The 15,760-nt window shown below is 25.9% G+C and overlaps 2 protein-coding genes across 5 annotated transcripts; one reads left to right on the forward strand and one right to left on the reverse strand.

The window, feature by feature from the left end:
* Nucleotides 1–377: 377 nt before the first annotated feature.
* On the reverse strand, nt 378–5,452 carry LOC112691900 (THO complex subunit 4-like). 2 transcript variants are annotated; one of them, XM_025566335.1, is made up of 5 exons: nt 4,781–5,452; nt 1,568–1,708; nt 854–1,001; nt 688–786; nt 378–591 (listed from the first exon to the last, which is right to left on the reverse strand). In XM_025566335.1, exons 1-5 carry the CDS (start codon nt 5,003–5,005, stop codon nt 440–442), a joined length of 765 nt encoding a protein of 254 aa, XP_025422120.1. In that variant the 5' UTR covers nt 5,006–5,452; the 3' UTR covers nt 378–439. The 2 variants fall into 2 exon arrangements, with proteins under 2 accessions (XP_025422120.1, XP_025422119.1); XM_025566334.1 differs by having other exon boundaries at nt 685–786.
* A 4,095-nt stretch (nt 5,453–9,547) lies between these two features.
* On the forward strand, nt 9,548–14,396 carry LOC112691916 (T-complex protein 11-like protein 1). 3 transcript variants are annotated; one of them, XM_025566363.1, is made up of 11 exons: nt 9,548–9,642; nt 10,857–10,967; nt 11,034–11,192; nt 11,268–11,388; nt 11,480–11,593; nt 11,666–11,785; nt 13,273–13,396; nt 13,475–13,608; nt 13,680–13,864; nt 13,941–14,107; nt 14,174–14,396. In XM_025566363.1, the coding sequence occupies exons 2-11, from the start codon at nt 10,885–10,887 to the stop codon at nt 14,374–14,376; spliced, it is 1,410 nt and encodes a 469-aa protein (XP_025422148.1). In that variant the 5' UTR covers nt 9,548–9,642; nt 10,857–10,884; the 3' UTR covers nt 14,377–14,396. The 3 variants fall into 3 exon arrangements, with proteins under 3 accessions (XP_025422148.1, XP_025422146.1, XP_025422147.1); XM_025566361.1 differs by lacking the exon at nt 9,548–9,642 and adding an exon at nt 9,649–9,975; XM_025566362.1 differs by lacking the exon at nt 9,548–9,642 and adding an exon at nt 10,001–10,214.
* Nucleotides 14,397–15,760: the final 1,364 nt, after the last annotated feature.

A 15,760-nucleotide genomic window follows, 5' to 3' on the forward strand; every position in this document is an offset into this window, starting at 1 on the left:
ATTTTATTAATGATCCATTAACAATTTTAAAAACTAATATCTAATTTTCTTTTTCACAAATTAATAATATTTTGGAAAAGAAAGTAACTGAAAACATTCATCAATTTAAATTTCAAAAATTAACTAGAAATTATTAAAAAGTATTTAATATTTAGTACAAAGAAAAAACAATTTGGCATATTTGAATATAAAAAAAAAAATTAATTAAAACTTAGGTTTACCACCCAATCTATTAAAATAGAAAAATGTATCCGATTAAAAATGGTAAAATGTACAAATTGAAAAGTAATTAAATTATATGAGTAATTACAGGTCAAAAAACTATCAACCTGTCAAGAAATTATTAAATTATCTGACAAATAACTCAGTAACACTGTTTAAACTGTCGAACATTAGTTTACTTAAAAATATAATAAAAGTCAAAAACATAAATATGAAATCAATTATTGTTGCTTTTGATAAAGCTATCAAGTTGTGCATCTAATTCATCTTTGTTTGGCATTTTTTTTTCGCGTTTCCTGCCACCTCGACGACCACGTCCTCTGGAGTTACCACGAATATTATCACGTTTGTCCCAGTTACATCTTACTCCTATAAAGAGAAAAATTTGAATTATAACTATTATAATTAAATTTAAAATATATAAATAAGTATATTCCATAATACAAAATTGGAACATATTACCACGAATATATCGTACAGACAATAAAGCTGGTCTACTAAGACGAGTAGTAAGGTTGGCAACAGTCGATAAATCAATTGCAAGTTCAATTTTCATATGGCGACCTTAAAGTAATCAATAAAATGAATTAATAATAAAATTATAAAATTATAAAATATTTAAAATACATACCATCAAGCAGTATATTGTTATATTGACGTACTGCTTTTAATGCGGCATTTTTACTGTGAAATACAACATCAGCTGTTCCCAAAGATCTACTAAATCTATCATAATAAACTGTTGCAGTTTTCAATGGACCAAAATCATTGAATAGCTCCTGTAAGAAAAAAAAAAGTATTAAAACTAATATTAATACACAAATTAATCAAATTATAACATCCAAGCCAAAACAAAACATTCATTCACAAGACAAAAGTTAAAATATTCTTAAATCCAGAAACTTACCAAGGAATATGTAAGTATAGATAACTTTTTTAAAGTCACACGTTACTTATAAAATAATTTTATTTTTAATTTTTAATATTTCATGCTTAAAAACATTTTTTCTAAATAGTAAGTTTCATATTTAATTAAAAGTGAATATGGAGACTTATAAAATTTAAATAATTTACAAAAAAAAACACTATTAATATTCATATTTATAATGTATTCGATTAAAATAAACTTTGGTTGAAATATTGGCTTTTTATAGTGATATTTATTGCCTTATAAATTTATAGAACTAAGATATATTGTAATTGACTATACCTTAACATAAATATTAATATAAGTAAATACTTGCATTAGATTTAAAATTATCAACACATAAATAAAGCAGACATAGATAAGTGTTAATAGTATAAAAATACATAAATTTAAAAATTATTATATTTCTTTTCAAACCTGTATATCTGTAGATGTAACTCCAAAATCCAAGTTTGATATAATAATTTTATGAATATTAGTAACAGAAAGACCATCTCTAATTTGCTGTCTTTTAGGTCCTTCATACATATCATGGGTCCATAATGCATTTACATCGCCCTAAATAAAATAAAAATTAAACATTATATTTTTTTATTATATAAAATTCATATATATGGTATCTATATAAAATGAAGTACTACTGAATCTATTCATTCATTTAAATTAACATAATGTATTAATAACAACGTTTAAATAGTAATATAACAAAAAATTATATATAATACATGTTGTTCACATTCATGAACATACTTATAGTATATAACATACATATAGTAAATACATTAGGCTTGATCAATTTAATGATAAAAAATTAATAGTCATAAGTATAAATTTACCTTTGTTTTAGAGACAATTTTTTTTTAATTCATTGATTTTACAAAAAATATAAAAATTTAGAACAAGCACCATGTTCTGAACTGTATAACTTATAAATTAGTAACCCAATTTTATTATGGTTCAATACTAAATAAAAAAACAATATATTAAAAAAAAAAAAAAAAACAATTTACAAATAATCAACTAATTACAAGGGTGGTAATATATAATAGTAATCAACCTAACAGAATAGACATTCATGACTATATCAATAATATTTTTAATTACTTTATAAGTTATAAATGTAGAACCTATTTTTTATAAAAACTCTTCCAAAAATTCAACATTAAGTTGAAATTTCACCAACATTATAAACCTTGGTGAAATGATAATCACCAATTTTAACAAATTATTTGTAATTATACTTATATAAGTATAAATAAATAATTGAATAATAGTTTGTATATTTACATGGGGATTGTGTAAAAGTAAATTTTCCAAGCTACGACTGACTGCAACAATCGTAAAATTGACTGTTATTAAATAAGTACACTAGCATAGTTTCCAATGTGATTGACGTGTGGGTGTAAACAGTTGTTATCATAACTGTCAATTACACTGATCTAGGACTAGTCGCATTGTGCTCAAATTTTTAATTTTTTTTTAGTTTTACAATGTCAATGTATATACATGAAAATTGGTCATAATTTAAATGGAAAAACTAACTAAACTAAAACTAAATTTTTTGTTTATTGTGATTTAAATATCTATAAATTAAGACTTCAAAAAAACTTCTTTTTTATAGTTTTATTAATTAATAGTTATAATAATAATAATAATAATAATAATAATAATAATAATAATAATAATAATAATAATAATAATAATATAAAATAATTTTATTAACTGAATTTCTATTAAAAGATTATTTTGTAATTCATCTTCTTGCTATTTTTCCAATAACATTGTTATTATTAGGCTTAGGGACTTCAAGCATTTGCATGCTTTTTTTTAATTATTGTTAAATGTAGCAATTCGTTACTCGGTGCCATGATATCGAATCTAAAATTTGAATGTGCATATTTTTGCATATTTGGTAGATTTTGCAAGAGAGTGCATATTTTAAAAATGTTATGCTTATTTTGCATATTTTGACAAATTTTTCAAATTTAAAATTAAAAATTATAAATACATTTAACTATGTATATATACATATTTCAAACGATCAAGAAAAAAAATGTACTAATAGGACTTAATACTTCCCGTAATGTGCTATCTACAAACTACTTCTCATATCTCGTTATAATTTTTGTGTAAGTATAAGTAATACTATAAACTAGGGTGAACATATTAAGAAAATAAAAAAATGGGACAGCTGCTATTTTCCCCCCTCCAAGTAAAAAAACTCATCCATATACATTCACATGTATGCACACAAATCTCGAGAGTTAAAGTTCAAATCTCTGTCATATCATAAACAATTATTTTCTTTTTATTTTACCCTTTTTTAATAAAATAATCTAAATAATAAAATATTTTCTTTTAATTATTATTAAATTATTAAATCGGTAATTTTATAGTTCGTTGGCATCGGGACTTGACGCTCGAAAACTTTTATCTGTTATTTTTAACTTTAGTTTCACATTTTAAATACACGAGTAAAAAGTTTTATATTTTTTCATACATAGATATTTTATTTGCAAGCATTAATAACTTATATTATAAATACTATGGCGATAACGTGATTAAAACGGGACAATCTTCTAAAAACGAAATAAAAAGCGTCCCATTCGAAGTTTGTCGGGACAACGGGACGTGATAATCAAAAAAGGGACAATCCCGTTTTAAACGGGACGTCTGATCACCCTACTAAAAACCCGTATCGATCGTATAACCCGCTGGATATCGACCGAATGTTGATAAAGATAACAGTCGATATAGAATAATAGATTATTTATTTAGTTCAGTCGATTATTATCCGTCGTTGTTCTTGCGTCTCGCAACCACGCAACGTCGAATTATACGTAGAATGTTGTACGAGTATATTTTGTAACATTGTATAATGCCGTAAGTACAACAGTCTACGAGTAGCTGACTACAAAGTTTTGATTCGGAGTTTAAAAATACATTTACATCCGATGGACACGTTTTATTTTATGTACTATGTAGCCTTTTTTTTTTTTTTAATGGATATAAATGCATATTATAATGCATATTTGTGTATTTTTTAGAGCAATAAGTCCCTAAGCTTAGTTGTTATTAATTATAATTTGTTCTACCTTAGTAGTCTTAGTATAGTTCTAGTTAGTAGTATTAAGTATGTAATAATTAATTTCAATTATTTATGTTTATACAAGTATAGTTAAATAAATTATTAAATACGTCTGAACATTGCACTATTGGGAACCCACTGAATTTTCCGCTGCAATGCTGTGTTTTGCGTAACACGTTGAAAACCAGACAATATGCAGTGGCCAGTTGTTGCAACCAACCACAGCTTATAAACCGTACCTTAATGTGATTACTGCCTTCTAAGGGTCATGAGTATATAATCTATAAAAAAGTATTAGTCTAAAAATAGATATCCTATATTAGGAGGGCCTGATCAAAGTTAGCAAGATTTTTGCTAAAGATTCAAATAGCAAACAAGTAATCATTAAGGATGGGGTTCAAACACTAGTTCCTGCAATATAAATAGTTTTTTACAACTTATAACGGATAATCCGTAATACTGAAGAATCAAGTTCGACAAAATCAAATTTAAATTACAAGAATTCTACAAAATGGTCATCGGTTCATTTATGTGTTTTTCACCTTCGAGTAAGGAGTAAATCCATTGAAATGCCTTGCCATGAATCTTCCTTTGCGCATAGGACCGCCACCACTTCCACCTGCGTCATTTGATCGGAAATACGATGTTCCGCCACCGCGTTTACCGCCACTGAAACCTCTGGAGCCGCCTTGTCTTTCGCCCCCACAACGTCCTCCACGGGATGACGACCTTTTGTTTTTGATCAAGTCGTCCAAACTCACATCCATTTTGAACAGATATAAAATTCCAAATCATAAATTTACAAACAGATCGTACAACGTTTGAATACGTAGGATATGGATAATACGAGCAGATTCAGAAACAGAAATGTACGAGACTACGTTAGGAGAGCGTTAATCAAAAAAATGGCCGGCACACACAAAAAACAAACGAAATGTATTATGATTGTATTACACTGCGTTTTCTATAGATACACTGAACGATGAGTGAGTGTGAAATAAACAAACATCCGAAACGTGATGATCCATTAGTAAAAAAACATGCTTGTAGCAAATCATTAGACAAAAAGAAGATTTCCAAAGATAAAAAGACTTAAGAGTGTGCATTATTGGATTTATATGTGTATTATATTATAGTTTATATCCAGTGAAATTCATCAACTGTCATTATATTTTAGCCCATTGAATACAACTAACTATTAAGTAGATTTTCAAATTATGTTTTTTTTTTCGGTTTTTGTGTTAATAAATTTAAGATTTAATAATTTTGCGCCACTTAAAATGTTAAACCTGTTAATAGCTTTAACTAGTAAATATAAATAAAATAAGAATATTTATTTATTAAAATATAAAAATAATATTCTCAAATTAATATATTTCATTTTTGTTATTTAATGCTTCATAAAATATATAAGTATTCCTATCTTAATTGAATAGGCAATTGTATTTATTGTGAAATTAAATGGATAAATAAAATAATTTAATTTGTAAACCTTATGACTACGTATATAATTGTTGAAAAAAAATTAAATATATTGTTTGTTATTTATGTGAATTAAATGATAGACTTTTCTTATCAATACGTCAATGACTTCAATCACTCTTCATATAAAATTTCGATACATTCAAACAATTTTTCAAGTAAAATTATGAAAATAAATTTACAATGTCAATTGCAAAAACCTATTTCTATAGTACTTCAATCCCCATCTTTAAAAATTTCTATTATTTATTTTTACTATCTACTAAGCAATTTGTAGGACCATTCTCACAATGTTTTTACCAATAGCTATGTCTACATGAATGTCAATTTGCTTTTAATGTGAAAGCAAATTATTTCCATACCTTAAGAAACATAAATAGAATTGAAAAAATTATATATATCAAGTTATTTAAAACTAGCTGACCCTTATCCACTTTGTTGGGCGTCCAAAATTTTTTTACATGCGATGGAATTATTTTTTTGGGTTCTTATACTCGTAAGTACTGAACGTTAACAATTTATTTTATTTCTTGTTGGCTGCTATTATGTATTGGGTTAGTTAATTGTTTAAGGCTTATCGGTATACAGAGAAATCTCTAAATAACGGACACCCTTGGTCGCTGAAATTTTGTCCGGTATTTAGAGGGAGAAATAAAATATTAACAAAATAAAAAATGTATTTAAAATTATTTATAGATAAACATAGATACATAATAAATTTAATTTATTTTTATTTTAATTATTTTAATGTATTTTTAAAAATACGTAGGTAAAAAGATAAAAAAATGATAGCATAAAAATTAAAACTAACATATATTAAAAAAAATAAATTACTTTAGATTGTTTCGTATTTTGATGCGGTCATTTCGTAGATTAGTGCATTTTTTAATTCCTTTGTGCAGGAAAATAATGAATTACATTTCTGTATTTCGATAGAAGAAATGTATTTACATATTTCCTTTACTGCTGCCAATGCCTCCTGTAAACTTCCAACATCAACGTCATAAAATGTCCAGGACTAGACGGATAAGATAGGGTATAACAGTTTAATAATGTATAATGGCCCATTATTAATGGGCAATATCAATAAAATACAATATACGAGTGTAGACTTTTATTTAAACATTCCACAATTATTTTTGTAAAATTTACGATAGAAATTATTAAAATCAAAATTTAAAATTTCATAAAAGTGTCCGTTATTTAGAGTGTCCGATATTTAGAGATTTTCCTATAGAACAGTGAAAATTTCCCCGTTTCCCAAAAAAATGTCCACTATTTAGAGATGTCCGTTACGAGAGATTTCACTATACTATTTTTGATGTTGTGCTATTGTCTGGTAGCAAAATGTAATGGTACTCGAGATAAACCAACTGCCCATGGGAAAAATACTCTTCTCTCAAGTCAATGTCCATCAGAGATAATTATCATTGATTATTCTATAATCAATGGAATTATATTAAATAATAGAAATAATTTTATATAAATTTAATACATGTTGTAGTAAAGAATTAACTTAAAAACTTTAGGAAATAATAAAAATTACATAGAAAAACCATTAACCATAAGCTAAATCTAAAAATGTAATGTTTCTTAAATATAAATAAATTACTAAAATTATTCATATTAATATTAAAAGTTAAACATATTTTAGACCTATATTAAATACACTATTTTCAAAATATAATTTTGTCCATAAACTTTTACACAATTTGGTAAACGTATATTAATATTATGTTTATATCTAGTTTAGTGTTTATGATAAAAAATAGGAATTAAGTGTTTATATTTATTTAGCTGGACAGTGGCGTATTTTCAATTTTTTCTGGGGGAGGGGGGGTCCACAGTTTATACATAATTAATATAAACTATATATTATATTGTAATAGTTACGTCCTTATACAGTTTTTGGAGGAAGTTGAACTAAATATATAATGTAATAATCAAATAGTCTTATGTAATATTATATATATGTACCTATATATTGTATTTAGCATTATATATTATAAAGTATTGTTAAAAAATTAATTCCAGTTGTCTCGATTTTTTGGCCAACTCCTCTATCAATTCATCAACAATAAATTCAACTTCCTTGTGAATGTTTAACATATCCAATTCTGCAAATATGTAAGAATTGTTGTTAATTTTTTTATTTTTTGGAGAGGTTCTAGGGGGTCCAGTACCCCTGGACCCCCCCCCATAAATACGCCACTGTAGCTGGATTAAAACAGAGAAATTATGAATAAATTTCAAATTTTTCACATTTAATTCTTTAAATATTATTTATGTACTAGTTAAAATAGGAAGATTTTTTTTTTTAGTATTTTTATCATGTATTTATAAATCGGATAACATCAATATTGTTACAAAATGATATGTTAAACCATATCCCAAAATATGAGAATTAATATTATTTGATTCAATATTATTAGTAGAAATATGGCCATGCATGTTTTAGAATGATTTGTCTGTCTAGTAAAATTATTAATGCTTGGTAAAAAACCATTTTTAGCCATTGTATTTAAATAGTTATTGCAATTAATAGAATTTTTCATTGAGTCAATATTTAATATCACCGCAAAAAATACCAATAATTTTTTTATTTATTTAAGGTAAATATAAATCTAAACTTTGTAAAAAATGTTCAATATCATCATTAGGTGATCTATATATGCGAATTAGGACGCCAACTTTAAGTATAATATATATAAATATAATTAAGAATAAATTCATTTGCCTTAATACATTATTATTTATTTTAATTTTCCCCATCTATTTTTAGTTGCGTATTTACCTATATTGTATTATTTACATCAGCCCCAATCTTAACTTATGTTATGGGGCAAATGTAAAAATACACATAATAACCATTCGAAAATATAACTAATATAATATACTGATTATTTGTTTTTTTCGCTCCTCCCCCCCCCCACGATTGTTTTCTTCTAAAGTGGCCAAAAAATAGGGAGGCACATAGTCCCTTTCCTCCCTATGGATGCCCTTAGTGGTAGTGGTAGTGTTTAAAATGTAGGTGGGTGGTCTGAATTAATATGTGCACTCCTTATATCAATTGTTTAAATTCGCCACTGTTTCACAAGATAATAATTATGGTCATAATTAATTTTACAGTATTAGATAGGGCTACAACTAATTTGCGCACAATTTAAAATTGTTCAGTTAAAATCTGGAACTCGTTTGCGCACAAATTATTGTAAAACAAATGGGTAATCGCTTCCAAGGTATGCCATTGAAGTAACTAAATAATACTAAGTAAATAAATAGGTATAAAAAAATGACAAAATCAAATTATCGCTTTCTTCTTTTTACCGTAATAAATTATATAACTTTGCAACACATTTATAACCGTACTAATGAAGTTAAAATATTCACTGGCAGTCCTAAGTCTGTGTAAGTGGCAAGGGAAATGTGTACGCAAACGAGTGATTGAATTAGAAATAATCTGTGTGCAAACGAGTGGTTGCACTAGAAATAGTCTGTGCGCAAACGAGTTATAATTGTAAGCAAGTAAATGTACGTCCACTAGATAGATCGACTTCAGATCATAAAATTAACCCTGCCACATGTTCATGATATTAAACATAAATCATTAATTTTTTCTAAATTTGTTAAAATTTCGGGGTGGTGGTGAGGGTCATACACCCCCCTCACCCGAATAGGTAAGCTCCTGAGTGTTGTGATCTATCACGGCCGGTGGGTATCGGGACGGTGCGCCATCATGCAAATGCGGTTGCTGGTGACACTGCTGCCGACCCGTTATCTCGGTCTGGTGTCGATGAGAATGAATAGATACCGGAGGTAACGGCAACGTGGTTGCAGGTAGATACGGTTCTTACCTCGGTGCTGTTGTTGTCCACGATGATAGTACATTTTACCAGCTGATTGGGATAACAATAACGAAAACGTAAATAATAATATTATAATTATTCGTTTACAATCCATACAGTTATACTCTAATACTCACTATCAATACGTTCTCTGTGTTTAAAAATATAAATAAAATAATATAATGTGATAAAGGTGACTTGCAAGCGATCGATACCTACCTTTTGGGTTATTTCGTGTCGAAACCGTAGGGACGACGACCGCGAGCGACAAAAAAACAACGGCTCTCGACCGTGACTTCATCGGATCTTGCGCGGCTGTTGTTGTGTTTACGGATATCAAAGGCCGACGACGAACGTCTTCCGCGTCGGAACGTTTCCCGTTTTTCCTTAGTCATCGTCGCACGTAAAAGGTATTGGTTTCACGACTCTCCGAGTCCTTGACGGCCAGTGCTTTGTCCGTGCGTAAAAGTCCCCACAAAATCGGTTGTCGTTTGTCCGTCCGCCCCAGTGTTATTTCTCATATCTTACCGTGCGCAGTTTGTTTAATGAACGTTTAGCGCTCGAATTCTCCCGGAAATATCGCTTTTCTTTGTTACCATAATTGTTTTCCCCGCGAGGTGTGCAATTGTGTTCGATATACATTTCTAACGTAAACATCAATGTTTATTAATACTATATTGCAAAGTTTTTTTTTTCAATTCGCATTTTGGTCAAACGATTAATTATTCCTCCATTTTTCGTTATTGAGAGAGCGACTTCCTTTAACCCTCTGACACTTTTCCTATATGTAATTTGTTTTATATATGACTATCTAGGTCTCTTCCTCTTCCTGACTTCCTCCCTCTTGGTTTAATAATCCTAAAGCCATTATGTTTCAATGACTCATTGTAATTCAGATAATTATTGATTGGTTAACTTGTCATTATATTAATGATTTTCAATCTGTTTAAACTAACATCAACTATTCAAATAACTTCATCAATCACAAATATTTGACAAACATGATAATTTTTCTTCCTATTTAGTGTAGAATATTTAAAATATTGCTACTTTAACAAATAATCAGGTTAATGTTGAACAATTTACTTTCTATTTGAATTTTTTAATTAATTGTTATCGTTTTATTTCTTAAAGTACTTTACCAATGAAAACTATTAATACACAGTTATTAATAGTTCTGTTCCTGGATTCTAAATCTATTAACCTACATACCATTATACTATCTATTACAAAATACTTTTACAATACCAATTTATGTATTTATTTGTCTGATCATTTCATATTTCAATAGGCATTGAGACTTATCAATCTCATTTAAAATGAGTTCAGAAAATGTATCAAATAATGATCAAGACAACAATACATTATCAAACCAACCTATTCCTGGAGTTCGTCAAGACACGTAATGTCTAGACCTTTGATATAAAAATGCTTATCTTATTCATATTTATTCTATCATTAACTTCAGGTTGAATAATATAAATAATATTGCTGCGTCACCTCCAAAGTTTTTATCATTACCGGAAATCATGGGAGCTGCTGAAAAATTAGAAAATATTGCTCTTGTACATGAGATAGCCGTCGATGAAAATTTCAAGTTGGAACAGCAAGAACCACCAAATAACAGGTAAAGTTGGTTATCAAATGAAATTTAACTGAATTTTATTAATTATAAACTTTTGTATATGTTTCATTCTCTCAGTATCATGAAACAAGTTAAAGACACAATGCACAAAGTATTTTGGGGTATATTACGCGAACAATTAAATAATGATCCTCCTGAATATTCTCAAGCTATGGTTCTTTTAACAGAGATTCGAAATGTATGTACAATAACCTTCATATAAAATTTAAATTATCCTTTTGTACTAATCAAGTAACTTTATTAATTTTAAGATTATAAAATTATTATAGACTTTATCAAGCCTATTGTTAGATCAACATACTAAATTAAAGGAAGAAATCAATCAAGTTTTAGATTTAGAGTTAATTCAGAAACAAATAGAAAATAACTCTTTGGATTTCGAGGTAATGAAAAAATTAAACCATAAATGTAATTTAATATCTTTTAACTCATAGTAGTTGTTTATTTTTTTGCAGTATTACACTCATTTTATACTGAACTTAATGTCAAAAATATGTGCTCCAGTTAGAGATGATTCGATAAAAGCTCTTACCCTTTTAAAAGATCCAGTTGATATATTTAAAGGAATAATAGAGGTAAACTTGGTTTTAATTGTTTAAAACTGAAAGTATTAATTACTTTTTATATTTTACAATCTCAAGTTATTTTATAATCTCTAACTGCATTAAATAATGTGTATATTATTTATTTTATTTAGGTTTATGAAATTGATTTATGTTAAATAAATATACCACAGAGAAAATAAATGCTTTTCCCCTTTTTTATTATATATTAACTTGTTTTAGTATAAAAAATTTAATACAAAGATTATTTTGGCAGTACTAAATAATTGTAATTATTAGTTATAAATACAATCAATAGAATAAAAATTAAAATAATTAGTAGTACATTATCCAAACAATATAGTATTAAATATTTTTCAAATTATTATTAAAGAAGGAAAATATATTGAAATAATAAACTTTTGCCTATTTATCATCATAGAAATTTTATATATTTTTTTTCAGTTTAAATTTATATAGATGTTGAATATTCTAATTCAATATTGTTCTTACAGATTATTTAGAAATCATATAAGCAACATTATAGTCTGATTAATAAATGTATACTATTGTTATATTCAATTTAAATTATATAAAATATGATACATGGCTTATATCATAAATTTATAATTTAATTCATATAGTTAAACATACAATTAAACTTGAAATACGCCCATGCTTAATAATATTACAAAGTACCTAATAAATAGTAAATAATTATATTTTAATACTATAATATTTTAAAAAGTCTAAATATTGTTGTAAATAGATTTTATTAAATTTTTAATAATTTTGAAATAAATAAATATAGTAGAAATGTAATGAATAATTAGTGATTTTTGTACATAAATTACAATATTATTTTTTATAAAAATAATTAAATAATTATTCTTATTGTGCTTAAATCTTGAAACATTTAATTATAGTTTTTATAATTCTGTTTTGATAATAAATCATATATTGTAGTCATAATAGTAAATTAATGTAATGCCATGTGATTATAATTCATTAAAGTATTTAATATAGCAGTAAGTATTTAATAAAGTAATTAATATAGCTTAAACAATTATAATTGTTTCAGATATATTTTAAGAAATTGGGTTTTGTGATTTACTGTCCGTTAGCATTGTAAGTAATTGAGATTGATCTCTTTTGTTTGACATAATTACAATGTAGTTATAAAATAAGGATTATGAAAATAAATCTTCTTAAATCTCCGCTTAAGATTGATGTTTTCATATTTATTGTTTTGGAAACCTCACAAAATTAACTAAAAAATATATGAATCTGTTTTTTTATAGAGCTTGAGGCTAAAAATTAAGAGAATAAGTAGTCAAAATAGTTTTCATAAATTTAGTTTAATTTTTAAATGTTCTTTATATTAATTTATTGATTGTTGGACAAAGAATATATAGATGTTCAGAAAATCATGATACCCAATCCTCTTGAGACTGACATTATTTTATATTCAATACATTAAATATTTATTTACATAGTTAAAAATAAATTATAATTTATAGACTTTGAGTTTGATGAGACTTGATATGGCTAATTTTACCATAACTGCACAACGGCGAGCACTGAATGCTTGTAGTGCTGATTATGAACGTGACAAATTTGCAGAGTATTTAAAAATTCAACCAGGTAAAATGTATTTATTATAATAAGAAAATATATATAACCTATTTATTAAAACTTATAATTATTAATTATTAAAAATAGATGCTCTAGATTTAACTGTTGAGTGGTTAAAACGACATGTAGATTTTGAAAAGACTACAGAACCATACCATGACATTATTGCAAGAGCTTATCTGGAAATATTTGATTGGGATGAAAATTTTATATTCCCAGAGGTAATTATTAATTATATTAAAGGTTGCATTCATATTATAATATTTACAAATGGCTTTGTTATTATTTTCAGACTTTGTCTTTAGACAAAAAAAGATACTTGGAAACAAATAAAATGTTAAATGTCTTGATACTCTCTGCATCTGCATTTATTGTAACAATATCATCAATTAGTAATACTATTCCTAATGACTTGGAATTCAAAAAAGTTTTAAAAAATCATATAATATTGATCCTCAAAGATAATGATTCAATCAAGTCTGTATCATTAACCATTTTATTTGAATTTTAAAAGCATTTGCTGTAAACTAAACTTTTTTTTCTTTTTCTATAGCTCAAACTTGGCTTTGTTACCAAATGTTGTAGAACAAGCTGTTAAAGATTCTAATGAATACTTGACATCAAAAGACAGGTCTCCACTTTCACAAGATGTAGTGAAACAAATTGAGACTCAAATTTTGTCAATTAAAGAACCTAATCATAAAATAAGATCCTTAGTTGGTAATGTCATTATTATTTGCTAAGCTAAAATAATAGTGATCTTATTTTTATTGTTTATTATTTTAGATAGGCGAATTAAAGAGTTTATTGCTGCTGTTATTAGTTCTAACAATGCACGTCCTCAACAGTGTCCACTTGGCTTGTCAGCATTTAAAGATGAGCTAGCTGCTGTTACAGGCAACTTTTTACGCCTCATAACCTACAACAGAAAAGTATTTTCTACATTTTATGATGATATTTTAAAAAATATTTTTAACCAGTGCAACTAGGTTTGATTGTTTCATAAAATTACAGTGCTGAATTTAGTATTTTTATTGTATTCTTATTAACTTTATAAATTATAATTAATGTAATATTAAAATCTTTGATGTTGTATACTAATAAGTCTTATTGAATCATATTTTACTATTGGTAATATATTATTTTGTATTTTTATAATATGCCATAACATGTACACAACTTTTAACAAACAATTAATCAAATTCTATTAAAATTTAAAAAAAATTTTGACTAGAATAGTACTTAACTGCTCATAATTATACGTAATATTTCATACCATTGACTAAGTACACAATAATGATTTTAGTGAGCCATAATTTTCAGTTATTCAACACATAGTAATTTTTGATTTCTATAATTACATAAATTATACATTTACATTCAAACTTTTTTAAAAAAAATGACAAACTCTTATGTACTATTATTATGATTATTAAAGACTTGAAATGTTTTATATATATATATTTTATTAAAAATCAAAAATGATCTTTTTAATACATAATACTTAATGTTTCTAAAAAGGTTTAAAATATTTTATTTTATAACTCATATTTTATTTATTTTTTTTTTTTTTTTGTATAACAATCAAATAATTAACTTGAAAAATTATTCTCTTTTTAACTTAAAAAATAATATAAGAATTTTCTTTTTTTTTGCATCTAAGTATATCATACTTTTAAATAGATTTAAAAATTTGAATATAATCTTAAAAACTTGAATACCTATAGCACCCAATGACTAAATAATATTCTATAAAATTGTTTATTAATTGCATATTTTAGTATTGTTAATGTAAAAAATATATTATATTTAATATTCACAATTGATATATTAATATATTCAATATTACTTTAACACATTCACAGTCATGTGTCAACTATAGTAGACATGTGATTGTCTCCAAGTAAACCCACGTTAAACATAGTTGACACATGGTTTATGATTTTTAATTATTTATTATTGGGTTCGGTTTATTCAAACAAATATTATAACATACTGGTTTTTGTAAGCGCTATCTGTGTTATCTTTAGTGTAATTGGTTTTTTGATAGAACCACTGGATACCGAGATAATTGAAATTATTTTTGTTCTTTGGTGTTCATAATGAAATTAAAAAAAATGTAGAATTTGTCACGCAAAAAATATTAAAAAAAACCATATTATTTATTGATACATGCAGGGATAGCAAAGGAAAATCAATAGGTCTGTACAAAGATCCTTGTTTTAAAATTGTCCACGCAAAATTTTATTTACTTTATTTTATTTTTATGTATTATTCTGATCCCAAAGTTATTTCTTTTGATGTTTATTCAGATATTTAATATTTTGTATTTTATTATAAGTTGATTTTTTAATTTTTGTCCATGGTTTTAAT

The sequence above is a fragment of the Sipha flava genome, unplaced genomic scaffold (assembly GCF_003268045.1).
Source record: "Sipha flava isolate LNK unplaced genomic scaffold, YSA_version1 67_pilon_pilon, whole genome shotgun sequence".
NCBI classification, from domain to species: Eukaryota; Metazoa; Arthropoda; class Insecta; order Hemiptera; family Aphididae; genus Sipha; species Sipha flava.

Excerpts from the sequence above, each read along its gene's own strand:
- LOC112691900 (XM_025566334.1), bottom strand. The coding sequence starts at position 5,005 with ATGGATGTGAGTTTGGACGACTTGATCAAAAACAAAAGGTCGTCATCC. Across the intron at positions 1,709-4,780 it reads GATTTACTCCTTACTCGAAG|GGCGATGTAAATGCATTATG; the intron begins GTGAAAAACACA and ends TATTTTATTTAG. Across the intron at positions 1,002-1,567 it reads TTACATCTACAGATATACAG|GAGCTATTCAATGATTTTGG; the intron begins GTTTGAAAAGAA and ends TTTTTCTTACAG.
- LOC112691916 (XM_025566363.1), top strand. The coding sequence starts at position 10,885 with ATGAGTTCAGAAAATGTATCAAATAATGATCAAGACAACAATACATTA. Across the intron at positions 11,594-11,665 it reads ATAACTCTTTGGATTTCGAG|TATTACACTCATTTTATACT; the intron begins GTAATGAAAAAA and ends ATTTTTTTGCAG. Across the intron at positions 14,108-14,173 it reads TAAAATAAGATCCTTAGTTG|ATAGGCGAATTAAAGAGTTT; the intron begins GTAATGTCATTA and ends TTATTATTTTAG.